Source organism: Musa acuminata, chromosome BXJ3-5, assembly GCF_036884655.1.
Source record: "Musa acuminata AAA Group cultivar baxijiao chromosome BXJ3-5, Cavendish_Baxijiao_AAA, whole genome shotgun sequence".
Lineage (NCBI taxonomy): Eukaryota > Viridiplantae > Streptophyta > Magnoliopsida > Zingiberales > Musaceae > Musa > Musa acuminata.
In genome coordinates, this window is record NC_088353.1 from 43,606,809 (window position 1) to 43,632,075 (window position 25,267).

Here is a 25,267-nt window from a genome sequence, read left to right on the forward strand (position 1 = left end):
TTGATGTATCTAGTTGTTTAGTCACTCAATGCTACTCGTCGCTTATAATTGCTCGATCACTCAATGTCGCTCATCGATGCTCGGTTGCTCATCGCTCCATCTTTGATACCGCTTGTCACTTGAAATCTCTCGTCGCTTGATGTCATTAAATATATTTATGTGCATTTATAGAATATATATATATATTATATTTTAGAATGTTATTGTAAATAGTAAAAGGGTAGTCAAAATGCAATGTACATACGTGATAAAGGGCCCTATATAATATCATAACCTGGTTGGTGCCATTGATCCCAAGTCCTTCCACCCCCCCCCCCAATTGACTCGCTTTTCCGTCACCAACCGCCTGTAAGGCCGCCTCGACTCCGTTCTCGCTCACTCCCTCTCTCTATCTTTCCCCTCCCTCTCTTCTCTCGTTCTCTTCCTCCTTTCTTTTCGCCCTTGTTCCCGCAGCGGACGCAAAGAATCTCAATCTCTCGGTCCCTTCGCCAGGCGCAGGCTGCGACAACCCTAGGTGTGATCTATCGGAGGTAATCCGGTCGAGTCGCCCCTGTCTTGAAATGGATCTCGCCTTTTTTTTTTTTCTCCATTTCTTGGTCCGGAATCGTTGCGGAAACGCCTAATTCTTTGATTTCTGTTCTTTTTTGGATCTGAATCTCTCGCCGGCCGCAGATTTGCTACAGTCCTACGTTTGATCCCTTCTCCGAGGTATAATTCTATCTGATCCTCCCTTTCTTGAAATGCTTATCGCGTATCTTCTCGAAGGAATATGTTGCCGGATCGCCTAATTCTGTTGTTTCTGGTTTCTTGGAATCCAGGGAGGGATGTTCTTCATGGGGGACGCCTCCACCCGCAAACGAGTGGATTTGGGTGGACGGAGCTCGAAGGAGAGTGACCGGCAGGTGTTATTGGAACAGGCACGGCTTGATAGGAAGCGCCGGTTAGTGCATCGACAGCAAACGTCAGCAGCGATAAAGATCCAGGTAGGGTTTCATTTATCTTGCTTTGGTTCTGATTGCTGGGAACTAGCTGATGGAATGCCCTAAATTGGGAAGTGTTTGATAATGATGTAAGCTTGCAGATGTTGATCAACATTTTTTATAATATAATGTACTGTGATGTTTGGATGCCTTTATGGACTTCGCCTTGAGGCTACATAGTTGCTGTTTACTGGTTCTTTTTGACTTATTATGAAACTTGACAAATTACTGGCTGCAGAAATGCTTCAGAGGGATGAAGGATGTCAAGATGGCACGAACAGAAGTGCGGCAGCAATTCCATGTTACCTATGGGGACCGTGGTGAAAGGGCAGATTGGTAGGATCAATGTTATGCTTATAATATGCATTTCTTGAGGTCCTTAGCACTTATTTTTTCCAAATTTTCCTGTTCATGCAAAATTTACATAAATCACTGTCTGTTTAATGCAGGCATTGCTTTGGTCCTGACTCAGAGTTTCTTCGCCAGCTGCTTTTCTTCTTTACTGCAAATAACATTAGCGATGTTACACTTCTTGTGGAAGCTTGTCGACTGCTTCTGCAGTATCGTCAGCAGAGTGGTAAGCCTAAAAGATGCTGTTTAGTTAAGTTAGTCGTGCTTCATTTTTTTCCCCTCTTGCAACAAGACGCTATGTGATATCAGTTCACCCTATGTTGCTGTAGAATGTGTATATTTTCTACAATTAAATTACTCAGACTTGGAATATCCCATGATTGCACACAATAGAATAGAATTGGATCTTGTGCTAACGACTTAGATGCTCTGTGCGACCATTGGTTGTTCTCGTTGTGAATGCATTCATCCTGAACCCTTATCATGCTGAAGGCATGCCATGATATATGCCTGACAAAAGAATTTCTGCATGTCCGTGCATGCTGTGCTTGCCATGAAGATAATGTTCTGTCGTATGAAATATAGTGCTATACACAGTATTTTATGCAGCAACTTCATTTATGGCTCTTCTCTTCTTGTAAGATAGGTAGGAGATCCTCTTCTCGTGGTCTTACATGTCTTTGAATAAACTATGAAGCCGCCATCTGTTTTGTTTAATTTATTTGTAAATTTCGAATGATTAGTACATGGTTGTGTCATTATGTACTTGAATTATTAAATTATGCATAAACAGCAAAACACTTGTTTTTTTCTTTTCTATAATTGAAGCTTGCAAGAGATAGACGAGCGAAGCCGGGGGATACTTGAGGTGGGGTGGTTCTCCATTGCTTGTTTAATCACATGTGATTCTGTTTGCTATTGGCCTCTATTTGCAGTTGCAAATGCTGCAGCTAATCTATTCATATTCTTCTAATTAAGTCGGCCTCTATTTGCAATTGTAAATGTTGCTGTTGAGACATGAAAAGGCATTCAAACTCTTATAAATACAAGCGACTATATTTCGGAGGCGGTGCATGTTGGAATTGTTAGGCTTCTGGAAATAAAAAATGCTAGGCTGATTCTATAGGTTTTGGATTTACATCTCTTTGTAAAGTATTTGGTGTTTGTGTGCCTGATTTGGAGCTTGGTTGTCAAAATTCTTTCAAAAAGAGGTTTTTCTAATCAAGGTTGATTTTTCATGTCACTAATCTTGTCTTTCATCTTCAGTAACATCTCTGGTATTGGAGAGCAGTCTTCTTTGTTTCATGTTTATGGAAATGTAAGAAGGAAAGTAATAAGAACCGTATGTTGACCTTTATGATTAGGCAAAGGCTGAACATGCAGGTAACACATTGCATCGTGCATCTAGATGGTATACCGAGGGTAACTGGAGCCTCTAAAACCATACGATAGATCAGTGTTATGTGGTGAGTAGGTGGCTAGGTAAGTAGGTAATTTTGAATCTAAACATTTAAGGGAAATGTTTAGATTAAGAACTTGGCGGACTTATAACTGCTACGAGCTGTTGTAGCAGAGAAAAGGAACCAGTGGAGGGTCAACATAACAAGTTGAGGGAAATGGATATATCTAGTTTACCAGGAAAAGAAAACTCACCGTTGAAAAGTAATTTAAACTAGATTGACGCCATTTTTACATTTTCTATTTATGTCTTTCACAGTTTTACTCTGACTTAATACTGTGTCGCTGAATGAGAAGCAAACATCAGTTAGCAACTTCGTCTTCTAGATAAGCCTGCAACTAAAACATGTGTCATAACCCATTTTTAGTCAACTGGATTGTCCTGAAGTGTGCACTGTTAGATACTTGGATGTATCCTTCATGTGTTACTGTAGCCCATTTGTTGGAGTTAAGGATTTTTGAGAAACCATGACGTGGAGGTCTTTAGGTATTTTTTTTTTAGGTCGATAGATATATTATTTTCGATTCCTTAGTGCTGTTAACTGCTTAATATTTCAAATAAAATAATCCTGGATTTTTTTATTAATGTAGTTGCATATTGAGATAGTCAATTTTCTGGATAATATCCTTCTTACTGAGGAGGTTCTGTAAAATTTTGAGAAGATGAACAAGTTTGTTTACTTTGTCTTGTGGACGATCATCTATGGTTGGTTGTTTGATTATTTTTTTCTTCTTGGCACATTAACCATTTCTTTGATATTCTGAGTAGGGGACCTTTGTGCTTACTTGGTTGTATGGTCACCGATAATGGTTGTAGGATGGTGCTCGGTTTTTAGGTAGTACAATTTTCTTTTCCACTTTATTTCTTTAGTTTTTTCACTGATTGCTATTTAGGAAAAGAGAAGGTATGTGGGTGTTTGCTGAATCGGATATTTACGTTTACAATGCAAATGACTTGATGCCTTCTCCATCAGGACATCTCATCATGTGGTCCTGTTGCCAACTGTCGCATTTTATTATATTTTGAGTATTTTACCAATTGTGATATCTGTGCTTACTTCAAAATCCTTACTGTTGCTAACTTCTTTATTTGATTGCAGGCAATATTATTACCCTTTTTGCTGGTTTGGACTATCCTCTAAAGCGTTCACTAGTGGATCTTAGAGTAAAAAAACTTGCATATGCTTGTCTTCAAGCAATCTTCCATAATAGGTGAGTCAAATTCATACCACTAATAGATTGAATAACCACTTTGAACATGCTTTGGTTTGCCTTTTCTAGTTCTCATGGTGCGTGCAACATGTTGTGTTGCTTGATGAATTATGTCTTCTATTTGATGTAGAAAAAAATATATGGAAACTTGGTTGGTTCAGCACCCATCCGAGTTCTGACATTGCATAAAAAATAAATGTAATTCGGTGACCTAGCAGTTTCTAGTCAATTTTTGAGCTCTTCAATTTGGTTATGCATACAATATAACAACCATGTCTATCATGAACTCCTATGGCATGACATTGATCCTTTCAGGATATTCCGATCAGTATATGTATTATGCAACATGTGGCTTTTTTACATTCTGCTGGATTTTGGAAAAAAAAAAGAGTGTTGGTGAATTCGTCCAAGTTTCCGCTGTCACCAGTTAATTATTTTTTTCAGGATCATTGGATTTGTATATATATTTTTGAATGTGTGGAATCTCCAGATTCTGGTAGATTAAAAGAAAAGCCTTTTTAGTAAATTGGAAGGAATCGAACCACATAATCGATTTTTAGTGCTGGCTCTGAATTAGTTATGGTACCCAAGGTTGCTTGGTGGTAGATAATGGAGGTGCAAGGATTTATCAGGGAACAAGACAAATTATGAAGTTGGTTCTCAGTTGAGGGAGAGGAAGCAAATGCTTTTTAGAAGCATAAGTACGTTAGTGAAGAGAATTACCATGTTAAGGAAGTTTCATGAATTCGATTACTACTGCAATATGCAAGGAAACAAAAGAGGTGATTCAAAGTCCTTTTGGATAGTGAAGGATGGTTTTAGTTGTCTGCTTATGTGAGTTCTTGAATGATTGGACTGGCATGACAATTCTTTTGGTAGTTTTGTTCGCAAATATTCTTTCAGTTTAATCTTGGAAGACAAGTTTCCATCTTCTGTTTTTTATATTAATATCAATGTTCGCTTAGTTATAGTTTGGCTGAGGTTTATAGCCCAAAAGCATTGTTATTATATTCGGCATATTGGATTTAATTTTTTTTGACTTTCTTTCTCTTTTTTTGTCCCTCAAGTTCAGCAAAGAAGATGACTTGTGGCATGGATATCATAAACTTCATGTCTTATGCTGCTTTTCTAGAAAATCAATATATGTTTGCCATAACCTTAAAATTTTTGGATGGTAATTTTTTGTTACAATGTTGGAATTTGAAAACATTTCTTAGCAAATCATCTAAGTTCTTTGATTTCCCTGTTTTCTTCTTGTTTTAGAATTTTATATTGAATAGTACCGAGGTTAAAGATTTCTCCTCTTCTTTATTGCATTTCTTCATGCACTTTCTTATACATTTTTCTGTTTGCATATCAAAAACATTCGCAAAACTGTAGCTGTTGTGGCTATAGCAATTGTTGATTTTTTTTGTTTCTTCTCCTTTAAACAGGAATCATTATAAGGACAAAGTACTGATGCCATCCACGAGCTCTGATTGGCCAACAGTTGCCTTATTCGAAACAGTAGCTTGTTTAACAAATCCTGAACTTCCATGGAACTGTAGTGTTATTGATTATCTGTTGGAGAGAAAAGTTTTTTTGCTGTTACGTTGCATCATTCTAGCTGGCGTGGTAAGCAACTTTTTTAAATCATTCAAGCTTGGTATTATTTTTTTGCTCTTACTGAGTGCTACTTTATTGTGAATATAGACAGATTGTCTTGCTGTAGCCAGACACTGTCACTGAAAATTAGAAGAAAAAAGAAAGGGAGAGAGGAAGAACTGTGGAATCGCTGACACTCTTTAACATCGAGCTTAGCTGTAGTCGTTTATAGTGGCCAAACTAACCTTTTAAATTGGAAAACCTATTCTTCTTTTGGCATAAAGGCCTATTAATTGGTTAACTACGGGAACTTCTATACTTAAGTGAAAAAATATTTATAGGGTGCTTGTAAAAAAAGCCATTGCCCTGCTCCTTGACCAAACTTAGTGGTATATTGTGCCTGGTTCGGTGAAAATTGCTTTACTTGGTTTAGAGAAGTTCATTATGGTTTCAACATTTTAGCTTTTCCTAATGAGACTGAATTAGAGATGAAATGACATATTACCTGATGCAGAGAGTAACTGGAGGTTTCAATGGTTAATATTCATCTAGATTAGACTGATTTTTTAATGCTCAATTATAACAAAAAAGAAAAACAGAAGATAGAATGATTTATAACCTATAAAGTAGGATTTATACCTATATGGAATCTATCGCTCACAAATTTTTCTTTGTTTTGATGACTGATATGTCTGTTTATCATTTTGTTGAACTGTGCAATAATGATGTACCTGGGGTCTGATTGAATTTTGTATTATTTATATCAGCTCAAATTTTAATTATGATTTAGTCAAGTTCAAAACTTCAAATTTGTTTTCATGTATTTTTGATGATTTTCGTCCTCATTCATATTCTCATTATTAGGAAGCTTTTGCAGTCCCAATCTGTCATGCTTACATTTGCCTTTTATTTTTTGTTTCTTTCTTTTATTTTAAGGAAGTTGTTTGGGTATTAGGACAAGTGTCCACGGAGTTGTTATTGGTCTCATAGTGTAGGATTTTTGTGTTTCCAAGATTTCCAAAACAGAACTCTTTCTCTACAATAATTGGCTATATACTGGAGGTAAGTTACTTAAGTTGATTATATGCTGGTGGTCTTGATGGTGTGTCATGAATTATGTCTTGATTAAAATGTGGTTTAGTTTATTTTTTCTCATCCCTTATATTTCTTCTTTTTCTGTTTGCTCTCATGCTCTTGCTCATCTCTTCTTCATGACATGTGGCTGGGATGTGCATTGCTTCTATAAAGATCTTTTGCGGCTTTTGTTTATCAAATGTGTTCCTCCGTAATTTCTTTTTTGTTCTGAGTGCCAATACATTTCTCATATGACAAATTAACTAGCTTTTAAGTTCAAAAGTGATATATTTTCAAGTCAAGATTATCGTTCAAAATTTATTTGGAATGGTTTTATCGATGAGGGATCTAAATTTTATCTTTGATTTTTTAGATTTTCATTTGCTGTAAGATACTATAATGAAACCTAGATTTTTTAAAAAACTTTTTGTCCTTGGATTGGTGGTTATGCTGAATTTCATCTTAGAATCAAGTTTATCAACATTTTGATCTTTACTTGAGTTTGCATGTTGTACCTCTTTATACATAAACTTTTTTCATCTTGGTAAGATGTTGATGTTCTTTCAGTTTTTTACACAGTTTGTTAGAAGAGTTACGCTAACACTAGAAAGATTAGATGTCTATATTTTAAGAAACATGATTTTGATGAGATATAATACTTTGATTGTTTTGCTTTATGTTGCTTTTTGTACTTGCCAGTAGATACAGAAGTAATGGTAAACATGAGAGGGTATGTGCATTAAGTTGTGGTATCTTAAAATTGAGAAGATCGTAATCAACTCATAACAAGAAATGGAATAGCAGAAGATGTTGGATGAACCTCTTTCGATGTTGCTTGCATATGTTACTTTCATTTCTGGTTTTTTTGTGCACTTTGGTTGATTTCCGTCTTACAATATCAGCATCTCCTGACCTTAGTTTTTCACTTTGGCAAAGGTCAAGTGTTAGGGTGAACAACTAGGACCTCAGAAAATAGGCAATTTCTTGCACTTCTTCTACTTTTTTTTTCTTCAAAATTTTCCCATGTCTGCATGTTGTATATGGAGTTCTGATGTTGCTTGCCAATGGTGGATTTTAGCAAACTGATTTTCCATAAACCGCTTGGCATTTGTGTATGATTACTGAAAGATGATTAGAATGATATGGTTATTGTTTACCTGTGATTACACCATTATTCATCATAATTTTTCTGTGTTTATTGCATTTCATTGCGTTCTTGTTTCAATAATTGTACTACCTTTAGCCTCTTGTCTCGTGTCCTTGGTAAGGTGTTCCAGGTGTTATTCTCACATTGCATCATAGCATGTCTTGTTGCCACTTCTTATTGATCATTCTTTTTTTCTAATGTTGTTTTTGTTTCACACAATTTCTTGTATATGTGTTTCTCTGTAATGAATATTGTTGTTCTAGAATAAGTTCATGGAAAAGGTGGTCTATCCACTAGTTTATTCCTTTTAAATGTCAATCTCTTTGAACTTTCTTGATAGTGGAGCATGAAAATTTTCATGTGGTTCCTTTAAGGCTTTTGTGGTGAATGATCCTGAAATAATTAGATCTTTGAATTGCATAATATTTGCCACTAGACTGTTGCATTTTATGGTTTACATAGGATTGCAGTGCTGTGTATATGTGATCCTTAAAAGATCCATGCCATTTCTCGAGGAAAAAAATTGCATAATACTTAAAGTGATCTCTGCTTAATTCAACTAAGAGAGTGATATTTCATTTATGCAGCACGACGTGAAATCTCCTGAGCTTCGTGTTAATGCATCTGCGTTGGAGCATGTTCTTATCAGTCTTGTTTCGCATGTTGGTCAGCAACCATGCCATTGTTCAAATGCAGATCCAAGAAGGAATTTTTCGTTGCAAATTCTTTCCATTCCCTTTCTGTGGCATCATTTGCCATTTTTCAAAGAGGTAGTTCTTCAAAGTGCCTTAGGAAGGTCATAGAAAGGTGCTTTGACTATCAAAGCTGGACGAAGATATTGTTGAATTAGTTTACAATGAAATTGAATCACTTCTTATTTTTGCTAATTTTAATTTGGTTTTAGGTTAAGTATGTGACTATGTGCTGATGTGCATTAAAAAAACCTACAATGCTCTTTAATTGCCAGTATGTGACTATAATGTGTATCATTTTGGAATATTTAGATACCTATAAAGCTCTTTTATTGCTAGAATGATCGGTATCGGTTCCTCTAGCTTTGTGGTGCTAGTGATTACTTTTATATTATGTTCTTCACTAGTTCTTATTGGCTCTTGGTTTTCAGGTTTTTTGGGCCAAGGGTTTAGGCAGGCATTATATTCATCAAATGGCCAATTTTTTGCCTAGTCATGCTGGTGTCCTTCCAGATTATATAGTACAAGAGTATCCTGGTCATGCCTGCTTGCTTGGGAATTTACTTGAGGTTGCTGGAGTTGTTTTATCTGATCCAAGCACTACTTATCATACAGTAAGTACTTGTCAAATTTGTACCTTTTAAAACCTTGAACCACTCTTTCGTAGGTAAGGTCAATTGTCTTGATTTGTTTATTTGTGAACTGTTTTTTAACAAATTCTTGGAAGCAAAAACTTTAGATATCTTGGATCTATTATCCAACATGATGAAGGTGTGCCATGGTACAACATCTGGGTGACCAGGGTTCCAATCACATGAACATCTCTATTTGTAGGGATACGGTTGCATATGTTAACCATCACCATATTCATCATTGGTGGGAGCATCATCTAAAGATTGATGAAAATGTATTTGTAGAGTAAAAAGCTTGGCAACTATGTTGAATCATTTGGTGCCTTCTGAATTAAAAGAAAATTTTCATGGGACAATTGTTAAGGCAATCATGCTTTATGGATTCAGGTGTTGGATGGTTAAATAACAATATTCACAAAAAGTTCGTGTGGTTAATATGAGAATTTTAAGGTGAATATGTAGAGTTACATAAAAAATGAAAATGTTGGTATTCATGAACAATTTGCTATAGGTCCTATAGAGGATAAAATGAGAAAGAATCATGTAAGATGGTATAAATATATTCAAAGGAGACTTATAGATGTTATGTTGGACAAGTGAGTCAATTAAAGATAGAAAAAGTCACCTGTAGAGTATAAAATGTGAGAGAATCATGCAAGATGGTATAAATACATCTGTAGGAGGCTTGGCTATGTTAGTATTAGCGTATGAAGAGAAAGAGAAGGAGATGTAATTGGACTTTAATATAGCTTGTGCATAAATACTTGAAACTGTAGTATTTTTTAATATAGCTTTGTATTTTTTATACAAAGCTCAATTGTGGGGGCGGACCCCAAATGGTTGGGACATGATGGCTTGTTGTTGTACAAATTTAATTTGACATCAGTCTAGTTTGTCCACGAATTTTTTCATTATGAATTTATGATGAATCCTTTTTGGATAAATTTCCTGATCCAGTTTCTGAATTTGTATTGCCATGTGCATTTGTTCTTCTGCATCTTTTGCTGTCCCTTTGTATTGTATCAAGTTCCGTGTTAGAATTTTAGTATGCTCTGCTTTAAAACTTTTACTCCATGAAAATGTATGTCATCCTTGTTGGTTTGCATAGTATATCAACTGTCCTTTCAGTTCTATATTCATAACGTGATTGATTTTGAGAATACGATAATTTTTATCTTGGTATTGAGTTATTATATTGAAAATCTTTTTTTTATTTCCTGAATCAGGCAATTGATTTTCTGACTGTTTCGACATTTTTATTGGAAGTATTGCCTTCCGTAGACTCGTCACCTGTACAAAGTAAGTGATTTTTGTATTTCCATCGGTGAAGATTTATAATTGTACGTGCTGCTGTTGGCTTTTCTTTTTTTAAAGATGGGATGATTTTGTTGTAATTCTTCTCATGTTCAAAGTGTCAAATTATGCTAAGCATCTCATCATAATTCCATGAATCATATTTTGCACCACACAATTTATTTCATGAATAATTATGGTTCTCTTACAGGCATTAGATAGACTTTTGATTTACTCTCTAGGCAAGTAAATTTTTTGTGTTTCCAAGTGGCCTGAGCTAAATCTTGACTGATCCAAGCCAGTGCGACCGAAAAGCTGTGAAGCCGACCATGCCCACTGACTTCCACTGAACATTCTACATTTTGAGGATTCTATGGATTGGATAGTGCAAGTCACGTTTATCAAAGTTGGTGATATAAAACATAATTGATTTATCTTGTGGAAAATTTTCTTCGCAAATAGAATATTGTTATTGTGATATGTAGTTGTCTTGGATGTGTTATTATTTTAACAGCATAAAGGAAACAGCCCGTACTAGAAAGGTTATTCTGTTTAAATTTAAAACGAACGATTAATCTGGAATGAAGGGCTTTTTTAGATAACTTGGAGATGTTTAGTGAATAATCTAAATCATCTATGTTTTATTGTTTGCTGATGCCATTTTAATACAATATTAGGAATCCTATGTCTTTTGCTGCATAGATGTCAAATACGATAATTTTTTGGTCTATTTGGTTTGGACTTGAAAGCAAGCATTAGATAGCATTAGAGTGATATTTGCGTGGAAATCCAAATAAAAACACAAGCAAAGGCTACCATGTCATTACACTGGTACATGCCACGCACTATGTACAGTACTGGCTACGTGGGTTGTCTCTTTTGCTGATTAATTTGTTACTTTTGAATCACGTTGTAGATGTGTGTCCTGCATATGACATACTTGCATCTAAAGCTTCCATGTTATTTAGAGGATCAAGACTCATGATCTTCATGGAAAGGCTAATCAGTGTACTTGTAATGCTTTTTAATGGCTCATTCTGATACATTTAACATTGCTGTCAAACTTTGTTGTGGAATTTACTGCTTTATTGTTTCTTATCACCTTCTTTTTACTTCTTTTTGCTTGCTACAACTGATATCTGCAAGGAATATTCAGAACCAGTTGATGATGAATTAACAATGGATGACGAAGTTCTAAGTCCAGATTTACAGAAGCAGATATCCAGTTCAATAGATTCACGCCTTTTACAGCATTTGGTAGGCAAATATTGTGATCATATGTCTAGTGAAAGCACCCACTCTGAACCCATTCTTCTTGGCATCTATGGCTAATTATATCTTTCTGAAGCTGAGACTGATGTGTTATACAGGTGAATGCTTTGTTAAAGGCTACATGTCCAACTGGTTATTCTGATAAGACTTGGCCATCTAATGTAGAAGTGGAAGCAATAAGTGCTGTTTGCACTTTCCTTCATGTTACATTCTGTACGCTGCCTCATGAACTCATCATGACCCTACTAGCCTACAGAACTGAGCTTCTTCCTGCTCTTTGGAATTATATAAAGCGATGCCATGAGAATCAAAGATGGCCATTCTATTCTACGCTCACAGCGCATATACCTGGAGATACTCCAGGTTGGCTGTTGCCTCTGGCAGTTTTTTGCCCTTTGTACAAGTAAGGCTGTTGATTGTCTTTATGATAACACGTTTGATTAAATATTTTTTAAGTTCATTTGTGTTTATGCTATTTCTTTATCATCATAACTAGCAAGTTCTTTTTGTTACTAACTCTTGTGTTCTTTAGGCACATGCTAAAGTTTGTTGATACCGAAGAATTCTATGAGCAGGAAACACCAGTTAAAATAAAGGATATTCCATCTTTGGTTATCATTATAAAGCAGGTGTTTTCTGCAGTCAATTTAACACACCACTTCTATTTTTGCCGTATTGTTTGTTGGGAATTAGATAACACATTATTTTTTATGTTTAAAATTACCATTTATGTATGTCCGCTGCACTTGATCCCTGTGAGACCATAACACTTTGGTGTTAATGTGGGCATGATTTATTTCGACAGGCATTATGGCAGCTCCTATGGACATTACATGGGCATGTGTCGTCTCAAAGATCATCAAGATCTCTTCTGGATGATAAGAAGCTGTCTGTGGAACTAATTAACCGTAAAGCCAGGGTTGCAATGTCCGAGCTTCTGAGCCAGGTTTTTTTATTTTCTTTGGATTTTTGTACAATAATAATCTTTATTTCATGATGGAAGATTTGTGTTGGTTGTCTAAACATAGATTATTTTGTAATCTATTATTTCTTTTAATATTAAATGTATTGCAGTTGCAAGACTGGAACAATAGAAGGCAGTTCATGTCTGCTGATGATTTCCATCTTCAAGAAGCAAGGAGTGAAACTTTTGTTTCTCAGGTGAGTTTTTTTGTCTCTTTTCCTAATTTCCTTTTCCCTTTTCTCTTTGGGAGCTTGTTTCACGCTGTTCTTTCTTTCACCAGGCCTTACTTGGAAATACTCGAGCTTCTGATATATTAAAACAAGCTCCATTCTTAGTGCCATTTACAAGCAGGGTCGAAATTTTCACTGTATGTCTGTAAATGCTTCTGTTTTACCTATTAAATTTGGTAGTTGCTAAGGATTTTTCATTGATAACTTATTCACTGGATTGCATGAAATCACAACTTAATATAGTTGCATACAAACTGTTGATGTTGATGTCCTGAATTATACGACTTTGATTTGATAAATTTTTTATTTCTAATTCAAATTCATCTCGTGCCTCAGTCAGAGTTAGTGGCTTCTAGACAAAGAAGTGGAGCTCATCCTGCTTTAGTTAGATGCAGATTCAAAATAAGAAGAAATCGAATACTTGAAGATGCTTTCAATCAACTGCATACATTATCAGAGGATGATCTAAGAGGACCCGTATGTTGCTTACAACTGAGATAATGGAATGTCAATGCAGTAGTTGAATAATTCAATGAATTTGATTCTCTTTAAATTTGTTGATGCCTGCAGATTCGGATATCTTTTGTTAATGAATTTGGAGTTGAGGAGGCTGGGATTGATGGTGGTGGAATTTTTAAAGATTTTATGGAGAACATAATCCAGGCTGCTTTTGATGTCCAGTATGGGCTATTCAAGGTTTGTGGACTTGTTTTGCACCTCTTTGTTGTCAGTAGTATTTCTTTTAGTCTTATTTCTTTTAGTCTTTCTTCTTTACAAAGGTATAATGCATGACAATAATATCAAAAACATGCTAATAACTGAATTGCCACTTCTTGATCACGAAGAGCTTGATATTTAAATGGTAAAGCTGGTAGTTCAGCTAGATTACATAGATAAATTTGGACTACAGGAGTATGGTGATCTTGAATGATTCTTATGTGAACTCTAAAATGTTCAGAATATGGCAACAATGTTGCTTTTAGATACATAACTTTTGACCATACAGTGATTAGCAATGAAAGAAACTAAAAGTATTATGTGCAATATGTGTGTTGGAGTTAGGAAGAGAATCAATAAATTGGTAACTAAATGAGTAGTAGGACTTGCTTTTCTAGAACTTTTTGCATCATGTTAACATTTCTTGATGGATTAAAGCTTCAACTGAAATACACATCTTATTGTGAGAGTGGAGGCACAACAGATTTGTTTTCTGTCTTTGTGCTTTTCTCATTTTGTGTTTTCCCTTTCTCTTGTAATCTGTTTCAGGAAACACCCAATCATCTTCTTTATCCGAATCCTGGGTCAGCATTAGTTCACGAACAACATCTTCAGTTTTTCCATTTTCTTGGGACTCTCCTCGGGAAGGTACTTTCATGATGTTTTCCTGCCCCTATTTAGCATCTTGTAGAAGTTCGTTCAGTATTTATGCGCCTTATTGTGTTTTGCTTTTTGCTGCATCTGTTATCTTGCATTTTCTGAAATTAAATAGTGGCTTAGGTTTTTTTTTTTACTTTTAGTACTTCTCTCATGACAGCATTTAACTATGACAGATGGAGTGTTGCCTGCTTGCCATCTGTCCATATCTTTTCTAGCTCTTCAGCATTCTGTTTTATGTTAATGGGTAAACTGTGAGATGCAGGTTCTAGAAAATCAATAAACCATATTCAACTTGTCCTGGAGAAGTATTTACATTTTGTGTAATACATAAATATGTTGAAATGGTTAGCCTTTGTTGTAATCAGGCCTATACCATGGTATGCCTGTATATTGGACTTGGACCTATCTCTGAATGCTCTACGTATTGAGCATACTGCCATCTATACTTTTGCATCCTAGACCATGGTTTTTAATTGATGGAGAAGGTGAGGGGATACTTGAAAAAAAAAAAAACTGAATTATATTTCTGGTTTATCTTTTGGTATTTCTTAAAATCTTGTTTACCTTTGGGTTATAAATTTGCTATTTATGGTATTTTTTATCGATAAAAAAATTAATGTTCAAATTGGATCAATTGGGTTGGACCATAAGTATTGGATGATCGAATTTCTGAAGAAAATTTTAATTATTATGCTTAATTTTTCAAATGATTGGTTCCTTTATACTTGAAAAAGTTAAAATTTGTGTTTGAACTTAGCTTTTATGATTTTTTACTATTTTGACTTGTGATAATATTACGACAACAGCAACAAATCACAACGTTCCAATTATGGATCAAATTCTCGATCTAATATTGATATTGCTATTGATTGGTGGTTGGAGCCGTATGGTACTGATACGTGGTGGCATACTGACTCTTGGCATGAGTTGGTACCATCAATACCAAACCCTCACCTACGGGAAACAGATAATAGGGAAGGAGGTGGTGAAGGAGATGGTCACATACTGATGGGAGAATGTCAGATGGAGAGAGACTCTTAATGGAGAGAGGAAATAGAGAAGCAGAAGAAGAAATAACACAAACAAAGATGTGGCAACTGTAAGAAATTAGAAAAAAATGATACTTGTACATGTCTACTTACTGGCCAATGTGTTTGATACAGCGATTTTACTGAACGGTACAACACTTATCAAATTGAACCAGGCTAAATGTCATGTTTGCGGCTCAGTTGGTTGTCAGACGTGTAAGTACCGGTCTGTATCTATCAGTATGGGTTACATTTTCATTCATGGTCCCTGTAGTTGAGGGCCAGCTACATAGATCCTTTTCAGCAATTGTTCTGTGTGTTGGGAGAAATTTTGATGGTATGACTACAATAAAAATTTTCAATTTGATATACATGCTATCATGATTTGATTGTTGCTCCAACTTTTTTGATAATTGATATATTGAATACTTTGGGGCATTTCGGGTTATCTATGATTGATCTTGGGTGCGATTGGCTGATTGGGTTGGCAGCGACAAATTCTTAAAACCATGTATACCCTTTTTTTTCGTTTACAACCTTTTATTTAAGGCGAATTTGGCTCGTTGTTTATTGACCTGCTTAACCACTAGTAATTCATGGTCATGCCACTTACCCATTGTCAGCTCGTTGCCAGTGACAGTGACCTTACCAGGGCCTCCCAGTTGGTTGGGGTGGCCAACAGATAGTCAACCTTACCAGGAGAGGAGTGTCCACAGCCACAGGCCACATTTTGTTGTCTATTTAAGCGACCACATGCAACCAGTTGCAGTTGTCCCCTGCTGGTTGGTGTTGCAGCCTCTCCTGTCTGGAATCTGCATCACCAGGGAACAGGTGGTGGCTGCAGGTTGCAACGGGCAAAGCCATTGACACCATGGCTTGTTAGCAGTGGCCATTGCTGTGAGCCAACACCTCCATCTGCTGGTGGTAGCTGACAACTCTGGTAGATTGGTGCCGCCAACCTCACGAGTGTTGTTGCTGATCAACTTGAGTGACCAGGGACCATATGTGACTAACCTTGTAAACTGTGAAACACTTTTTGTGTGTAGTGAAGATTTTTTAAGGAATTTATTTCCTGGACAGTGAATTTTTTATTTTAAAAAAAGATCCAACAATATCAATAAGGTTTAGAACCTAGATTCTACATTTCGGGTGTTGGACCCATTGACCCATGAATGGAAGGTCTAGTCTGTGCCGGCATACCAACGCACGACATTGGCATGCACCGCGGTGCCAAGAGAGGAGGAAAGGGGGAAAGTAGGAGAAGGAGGCGGACAAGAAGAGGAGGGCAGGAAGCAGTGATGACGGAGGAGGAAGGAGATAGGAGTACCAAATGGAGGTGGCTGTCTGTGTGGCTCATACAGTGTGCAGGTGTTGGCATACGGCGTTTGGATTGGATGGTCTGTGTTCCAGTCCACTGGCGAACTGGTATGTACCGGGCAATGCATACTGGTTCACCTGGTTTGTTTATCAATTGGAACGTTGTGCTGATTTTCCAGTTGCTGATGGCGTGGTTTTAAAGTTCCACCACGATAGATATGTACATTTAACATCTTTGAGAGGGTATTGATGAAATTTTCAACTTTAGAAGTTTTCTATAAAATTAGGGGTTCTCTTGCTCTACTACTAGTTTTTAATCATGTTATTCGATATTCTTATCTAAGAATTTTAGCTTTAGTTTGGTATTTGTTTCGGCTATGTATCAGTATATTTGGTGGTATGCTGATCTGTACCATCTGGTATTATTTGAAAAAAAAAGAAATGCCAATTGGTACTGGTAATATCGCCTGATACTGCTCCATCCTCACTGTTATTTGAAACCATAAATCTTCTTCTTTTTTTTTTTGCATGTCAGTTTACAAAATTCGTTACAGTGATCATATTTTATAAAATTTGTATATGCCTGCTCTGTAAACCTCATGAACTTATTTTTCTGTAGGCTATGTATGAGGGCATCCTCGTGGACATACCATTTGCAGCATTCTTCCTTAGCAAATTGAAAGAGAAGTAAGGTTTCGAAACCCTTATTTTACTAGTTCATCTTCTGTTTTCCTGGGGAAATTGTGGTTTTGCAAGAATGAGTTGAATTTTGTTTTATTCATAATTTGTTTGAGAAATTTCCTTCATTGTGGGGCATTTGAGGTATAATGCTATATTGAATCAATAATAGAACTGAAAATATACGATACATAAAGTAGAATCTTAACAATCTTATTCAAATATTACTCTCGAAATTGCACTTTTGAAATCACATATCTATTGATTTTACATCATTTTACATCATCAGGGGCTGTTCTTAATCCATTGGTATGGTGGGACATCCATTATTATACATACATTCACTTTGTATACTTACCCAATTGTTATTTACTGAAAAACCCTTGGTTTCTGAATCTGGTATAAATTTTTCTCAACTAATTTGTAAGTGCAGTGTTTCTAAATTTTACATGTCATCAATAGATAGCACAATTTATGCTAATTTTAGTTCTGCTTCATTCATTAGGAGTGTAAACAAGTAACAGCTCTGGCTAACTCTTCGGGTAGACCTATTGTGATTGTAACCCACTGGTCATATGCTTTTCATAGAAAAATAGATCTTTAACCTCTCTTTATGTTTTTTATATATAAATGGTTTTAGAGAGTGAAAACGTTTTTCTGAATTGATTGTCATCTTGATTCAATCATTCTTTAATATGAGATTAGTTGCATGTGCTCCAAATCTCTTATTTGTTCTTTTTTCTATGGGTTCGGAAGTGCATTTCATTTATTTATTGGGAGACAGTCAAATTAATCTTTATGTACAAGTGTTTTCATACTCCGATAGTCATACCATTCGGGTCTGACGAGCCTACCATCTTCCATCTGTGCAGCAGCAGTAGTCTTATGCTTTCTTTACTTTAGAGAGTGATATGATTGCTTATGATACTTGTGTTCACTTCGTGTTCACCTGATGTAGTCTCCCATGTTGGTTGTCTATTATTTTTATCAAGATTTCTTGCATTTGATTATTACTTCGTACATGACTAATGCTAATCTCCTGGCAATTAGGAGCAACTTTTTGCATGACTTGCCGTCACTAGATCCAGAGTTGTATCGACACCTTCTCTTTTTAAAGGTGAAGGTTTTACTATTGTTTCCTTTTACTTCTGTTAAGTATGTAACTATTACCTCTACGATTCATCATTTTAAATTCTGTTAAGTATGCAACTATTACCTCTAAGATTCATCATTCTAAATTGTAGTGTTCATATAATTAAAGATGCTAAATGTTCATCTTTTGAACTGAGATCTGATCAAGGTAGGTTATGAAGAAAGTGAGAATATTGGTTACAAATAATTTTGGTGTGATGCCTTAGAAATCCAATATATTGTTGTCTAACTTCAAACCATGGTTTTGACATTCAAGTAGAGCTATAAATGGATAGGGTGCTAATCATATCAAATCGTATTAATCTCGATATATATATCTAATTCTACTATAAACAGGACCATGTAATCTTAATGCAATCCAGGTCACCCACATGAAAATTTGTTCAGCACTAAATTTAGTAGGATCCAGAGATTTGATTCAATGCTTTTATCCATGGACATTGTTGAGGGACAGGATAGGGATCCCAATCTAGTCCAATGGTCTACTCCTCGAGAATAGAGGGGGAACAAGAGAGAGTGGAGATTCCCGGGGAACTCTTTTTCGTACCGACGGGGGCGTGAACTAGTACACACCTATCCCATTTCTGGCTGCCCGCACCACTGACCAGGGATACTTCTCTCCTCTTCCCACCATCATCTCTTCTTCCTTCTTCCTCATCCTCCTCCCTCCTTCCACTTCCTGTTCCTGTTCCGCTCCCTTTACCATCGTCTCTTCTTTCTTCCTCTTCCTCCTCCCTCCTTTCTCCTTTCTTCCTTCCTCTTCCTCATCCATCCTTCCTCTTCTTCCTACCTCTTCCTCCTTTTCCTCCACCGTCACCTCTTCCTTCCTTATCCTTCCTCATCGAGTACTGGACGGATTGATTGGTCTTGTATGGGACCATATAGCTTAGTTTTAATTTTCACAGATCTATATGGGACCATATAGCTTAGAACTGGTTGTTTCTCGTTTTTGATATTATATTTTTTGTTATATCAGGCAGCACTACAGCCTGAGATTTAAACTTTCATCAAATCTTTCTACAGCCTTGCTGTTTTTGATATACCATCTATTCAATAGATTTCAAGGCATTTAAATTTATGAAAACATCTTAAAATATATTGAAACTCATTCATGAATCAGGTCCCTTTTGAGATGAGTCATCTAAACTATTGGAAAATTATGTGTGCTTTATGTTATCTTCTGAAGATTAAGCTCTTTTTGTTATATTTAGCATGGTTTGCACTCCAGATAATGTATGGTCATGCTGCAAAAGGACTTTAGGCAGTATCCTAAATTGAAGCTATTCAGCTTGTTCCTTGCCAACACATAGCAGTTGTTAATTATATAGGCTAACTTTTTTTTTGCTTTAGTTTTTGCTGATGCTTCACTCATATTTGCAAATTTGGGTTTATGTGTGCAGCATTATAAAGGTGATGTTTCAGAGTTGGAACTGTATTTTGTTGCTGTAAACAATGAATATGGTGAACAAACAGAAGAGGAGCTAATCCCTGGTGGAAAAAATCTGCGTGTTACCAAGGACAACGTTATTGCCTTCATTCATCTTGTTGCAAATTATCGCCTAAATTTTCAGGTTCTACTTATTCCATTCCTTGATTGATTTAGAGGATTTTGGTATGGAACTTTATCTTTTTAATGTGCAGATTCGCACTCAAAGCTTGCATTTTTTACGAGGATTCCAACAACTTGTACAAAAGGAATGGATTGAAATGTTCAATGAACATGAAATTCAGGTATTCTAAAAATATTTTTTGAAAGTCATATTTGCTTAGCTATCTTCATTATCTGGTCTCATTCTAGAAATATTCTGGCTGATGTTAAGTTACTGGCATTTATATTTTGCACCTTGTAAAAGATAATAGCTCTTTTTACCATGTTGTTCCCACATCATTGACCTAAAGCATTTCTATCATGTTCCGAGATGAAAATGTGGTTGCTGTTTACAGTACATTATTGTTGATATATTTTTGTTTGATTTATTTAATATGGTTTGTTTTGAGTACAAGCTTAGTTAAAATCCTGATGAATAGCTATTCTTCTTGAGAGGCTTTTCTAGTTGGGGCTATATTTTGTTCTCTTGTTTTCTTCTGGATCACATTTGACGAGCTACATTGGTAAAATCAAGCTAGTGAATTCAATCTGAAAAGGAATCTTAGTCATCGACTTGGTGTTCTTTCAGCTTCTTATATCAGGTTCGCTTGAAAGCATGAATGTGGATGATCTGCGCTCAAATACCCGTTATACTGGTGGATATCATCATGTAAGATTTTAGTTTATCCAAGATGATATGATTTTTGATCAGCAAAAGAAAATTGCAATTATAGTACACTCTGATGAATTATCAAAGACACACCTAAGATCCATTTGGCATGTGATCTGCTGCTGCTGACCTATAACATTCATGTTGGGTATCTTTGCAGGAACATCAAGTCATTGAGATGTTATGGGAAGTTCTCAAAAGCTTTTCTCTGGAGTATCAGAAGAAATTTCTTAAGTGAGTTTTCCCTTGTATTATGCAATTATATATATATATTATTTCTAAAACATATGTTCTGTAGGTCATTGCATACCTGTCAAATAATGTAGATGGAAGGATGGATAAAAAATAAATAAAAAATTCACAAATAATTTTTTATATTTCATCATTACTGCTTCTGGAAACCATAGTCAGTTTTCAAATGAAGATCATTGAGACAAAGAACATGCTACTGAACCAGTGTAATTTTCAGGTTTGTAACCGGATGTTCTAGAGGTCCACTTCTCGGTTTCAAGTATCTTGAACCGAAATTCTGCATACTGAGGTTTGTTCCAGTTTTTTCATAATTTTTTTTTCTTTTTTCAACCGTTCATATTCATTTGTACGTGGTGGTGCTTTGCTGATTTGTAGGGCTGCTCCTTTGGATGCCTCTGAAGAGGATCTTGATCGCCTACCGACATCAGCCACTTGCATGAATCTGCTGAAGTTACCACCATATCAAAGGTAAACTTACGAGGGAAGGTTTTATAACTTTGCCTATGCAGTTCCATCTGACATGATGTTTCGTACCGAGAAAATCTATTTTTTAATCATGTGGGCTTGTGCTTGTTTTTCTCTTTTTTTGTCTTGTGGCATCTGTGTGATTATAAGTAACAAATTAGCTTTTCCTTCTGTTCATATTAGAAACTGTTTGCTTAGATAGTGTTTGATAATATCAATCGGTTAACATTCTCTTTTGCTCACGTGTCTGGTGGTGTGCAGTAAAGCACAAATGCGAACCAAATTGATCTACGCAATAAGTGCAGATGCTGGTTTTGATTTGAGTTGATGATCGATCCCTGCTGCCTGTACACACATGATTCGCAGCGTAGATGATTCGTTATGACTTTGGAGCTCCTAACTTGGTCTGATTTGTGTGCTTGTGGTGGCCACACTAAGGCAGGTGCAGGATTTACTTCTGAAGCTCCGAGAACCTGTAAATATATGGTTGTGAGTAGAATACGCACTTAGTATAGACGATACAGAATTTGTAACATAACAAAGTGGAAATGGCAAACATGTGTCTGTCTGTTACGAGTCCAACATGTAAAGTAAATTTGATGGCACCGTATCAAATGCTCAACAAACATGCCTCCGCCCACCTTTCTAAATAGATATATCCGTTAGGAAAGCAGTTGGGCCTCTTACACTTCATGGATGATGACAAAAGTCGAGTACGTGTAGTAGTCGTTTCAGGTGGACCTGAATATAAGAACGTAAAAGAATGCCATGTTTGTTTGATCTCCTATGGATTAGATTGGTTATGTTCGTCAGTTGCAACTTTGTGTCCAAACACTTTTTTGCTTGATCAATGCAAATCGCAAACAGCTGACAAACGACTGCTATCCTTATTTGTAAATGATAGGCAATTGATGTAGAACATCAACTCTCTCCCTTATTAGATATATATGTGACCAAGAAAAACTAGCATCCAATTCTCTACCTTATTATGCTACTAACCCACTAGCTTTCATTTGCATTTTGACTCTTCAACCATAGATTACCATGTAATGGATACATTAAGTGGCATGCATTCTAACAAAACCTAGTTATACATCACATAAATTCAAGTCTAGACTAATTATGAATCCATAATTCTTGTTGTAGAACCCAATTCTATGATCTGTTTGATGTGAACTTCTGACCACTTTATTAGTCCACTCTAAACTTATCTAAACTCTTTATTTGGAGAATAACCAACAGCCTCTTGGTAGAATAGCATTAAAAGTACATTTTAACAGAACCAAATCTGTTTGATGGCTCAAATATAGGATCAAGAAACCCAAGAAACGAACCAGATGATCAACTCGTCACGCACAAGAAATGCCCTATGCCCTAAAATTGTGTGGTTACAAGAAAAAGAAAAGGTTAGAAGAGAGGGAAGAAAAGGGAGGAAACCTTTCCCAGTCGATGTTGGTCTCGGAGCCGACGCCTCTGCTTCCACCGCCATCGCCCGCCAGAACGGGGCCGAACCCCAAACCCGCGGTGATGTTTCTCGGAGATCGCTTGCTCGTTGGGAGGCGGAACCGCACCCTCGGAGAATGAGAGAAATACGAAGAAGAGGAGGCGACGCGCCTCTTTCTCTGCCTTTTTTGGTAACGGAAACCGTTTTATACGTTGGAACCACGAGAGGAGGATCGAGAAGCTTCCAGTAACCGGGAAATTTGCATGGCCGACGTAACGCCGAATTACGGGCCCGCACACCAGAGTCTGAATTCCCCTGATGTCTTTCATGGGTGACTGTTGATAACGTCGCCCGTCTCCACGGTTGATTACCAATGGGAGATGCTCCTATCGTGCGCGGGTCGCTCTACAGACGCAGCGGTTCCCACTTAGCTTCTCCGGCGTGCGTCGTCGGAAGCTGCGAACACAGTGAGCCTCGAAGCGCACCACAGTACTATGACGGGGACCCCTGCAATATGTACAGGGATCTCGGTATCAGTGGCCACTTGATGTATCGAGTTGCCAGTTGCTTGGTTTCTAATCGCTCGATGTCACTCAGCGATTGATGTTTGATATCTCGCTCGTCGCGTGACATCGTTCGTCTTTAGATGCTCGATGTCGACTGTTGCTTGTCGTTCGATGTCGTTCATCGTTTGATGTCATTGAATATATTATTTTTAGAATGACATTGTAAATAGAAAAATGGTCGTCAAAATGCAATGTACATACGTGATGGAGGGGCCTATATAATATCATAACCGGGTTGGTACTATCGAGCTTGAGTCCTCCCCCCGAATTGACTCGCTTTTCCGTCACTGCGTCTGAGGCCGCCTCGACTCCTGTCTCGATCATTCTCTCTCTCTCTCTCTCTCTCTCTCCGCTCGTCTCTTCGTCGTTTCTTTTCGTCCAAGTTCCCGCGGCGGACGCCAAGAATCTCAATCTCTCGGTCACTTCTCCAGGCAAAGGGCTGCGACAACCCTAGGTGTGATCTCTCGGAGGTAATCCGATCGACTCGCTTCTTCTTGAAATGGGTCTCGCCTTTTTTTTTCTCTCTTAATTTCTTGGTCCGGAATCGTTGCGAAAACGCCTAATTCTTTGATTCTGTTCTTTTTTGGACCTGAATCCGTCGCCGGACGCAGATTTGCTACAGTCCTACGTTTGATCCCTACTCCGAGGTATAATTCTATCTGATCGTCCCTTTCTTGGAATGCTTATCGCGTATCTTCTTGAAGGAATATGTTGCGGGATCGCCTAATTATGTTATTTCTGGTTTCTTGGAATCTAGGGAGGGATGTTCTTCACGGGGGACGCCTCCACCCGCAAACGAGTGGATTTGGGTGGACGGAGCTCGAAGGAGAGTGACCGACAGGTGTTATTGGAACAGGCACGGCTTGATAGGAAGCGCCGGTTAGTGCATCGACAGCAAACGTCAGCAGCGATAAAGATCCAGGTAGGGTTTCATTTATCTTGCTTTGGTTCTGATTGCTGGCAACTAGCTGATGGAATGCCCTAAATTGGGAAGTGTTTGATAATGATGTAAGCTTGCAGATGTTGATCAACATTTTTTGTAATATAATATGCTGTGATGTTTGGATGCCTTTATGGACTTCGCCTTGAGGCTACATAGTTGCTGTTTACTGGTTCTTTTTGACTTATTATGAAACTTGACAAATTACTGGCTGCAGAAATGCTTCAGAGGGATGAAGGATGTCAAGATGGCACGAACAGAAGTGCGGCAGCAATTCCATGTTACCTATGGGGACCGTGGTGAAAAGGCAGATTGGTAGGATCAATGTTATGCTTATAATATGCATTTCTTGAGGTCCTTAGCACTTCTTTTTTTTTCCAAATTTTCCTGTTCATGCAAACTTTACATAAATCACTGTCTGTTTAAAGCAGGCATTGCTTTGGTCCTGACTCAGAGTTTCTTCGCCAGCTGCTTTTCTTCTTTACTGCAAATAACATTAGCGATGTTACACTTCTTGTGGAAGCTTGTCGACTGCTTCTGCAGTATCGTCAGCAGAGTGGTAAGCCTAAAATATGCTGTTTAGTTAAGTTAGTCGTGCTTCATTTTTTTCCCCTCTTGCAACAAGACGCTATGTGATATCAGTTCACTCTATGTTGCTGTAGAATGTGTATATTTTCTACAATTAAATTACTCAGACTTGGAATATCCCATGATTGCACACAATAGAATAGAATTGGATCTTGTGCTAACGACTTAGATGCTCTGTGCGACCATTGGTTGTTCTCGTTGTGAATGCATTCATCCTGAACCCTGATCATGCTAAAGGCATGCCATGATATGCCTGACAAAAGAATTTCTGCATGTCCGTGCATGCTGTGCTTGCCATGAAGATAATGTTCTG

General features: G+C 37.0%; 2 protein-coding genes across 3 annotated transcripts in view; both read left to right on the forward strand.

The window, feature by feature from the left end:
- Positions 1-293: 293 nt before the first annotated feature.
- Positions 294-22,196, forward strand: LOC103986270 (E3 ubiquitin-protein ligase UPL6). Its single transcript, XM_065152231.1, has 28 exons — positions 294-530; positions 673-708; positions 819-983; positions 1,219-1,316; positions 1,430-1,557; positions 3,890-4,001; positions 5,435-5,615; positions 8,394-8,576; positions 8,930-9,112; positions 10,357-10,429; positions 11,580-11,680; positions 11,794-12,098; positions 12,228-12,324; positions 12,501-12,641; positions 12,770-12,856; positions 12,940-13,026; positions 13,226-13,366; positions 13,460-13,585; positions 14,156-14,254; positions 17,231-17,298; positions 18,340-18,406; positions 19,842-20,012; positions 20,083-20,172; positions 20,619-20,699; positions 20,860-20,933; positions 21,169-21,240; positions 21,327-21,419; positions 21,678-22,196. Exons 3-28 carry the CDS (start codon positions 825-827, stop codon positions 21,742-21,744), a joined length of 3,084 nt encoding a protein of 1,027 aa, XP_065008303.1. The 5' UTR covers positions 294-530; positions 673-708; positions 819-824; the 3' UTR covers positions 21,745-22,196.
- A 1,468-nt stretch (positions 22,197-23,664) lies between these two features.
- The window catches only part of LOC103986269 (E3 ubiquitin-protein ligase UPL6), a 34,352-nt gene continuing 32,749 nt past the window's right edge, over positions 23,665-25,267 (forward strand). Inside the window, exons 1-5 of one of the 2 annotated variants that reach the window (XM_065152232.1) lie at positions 23,665-23,896; positions 24,038-24,073; positions 24,184-24,348; positions 24,584-24,681; positions 24,795-24,925. In XM_065152232.1, coding sequence (XP_065008304.1) covers positions 24,190-24,348; positions 24,584-24,681; positions 24,795-24,925 — 388 coding nt within the window. In that variant the 5' untranslated portion in view covers positions 23,665-23,896; positions 24,038-24,073; positions 24,184-24,189. The remainder of the gene's footprint in view (positions 23,897-24,037; positions 24,074-24,183; positions 24,349-24,583; positions 24,682-24,794; positions 24,926-25,267) is intronic. The other variant, XM_065152233.1, reaches the window with a different exon arrangement.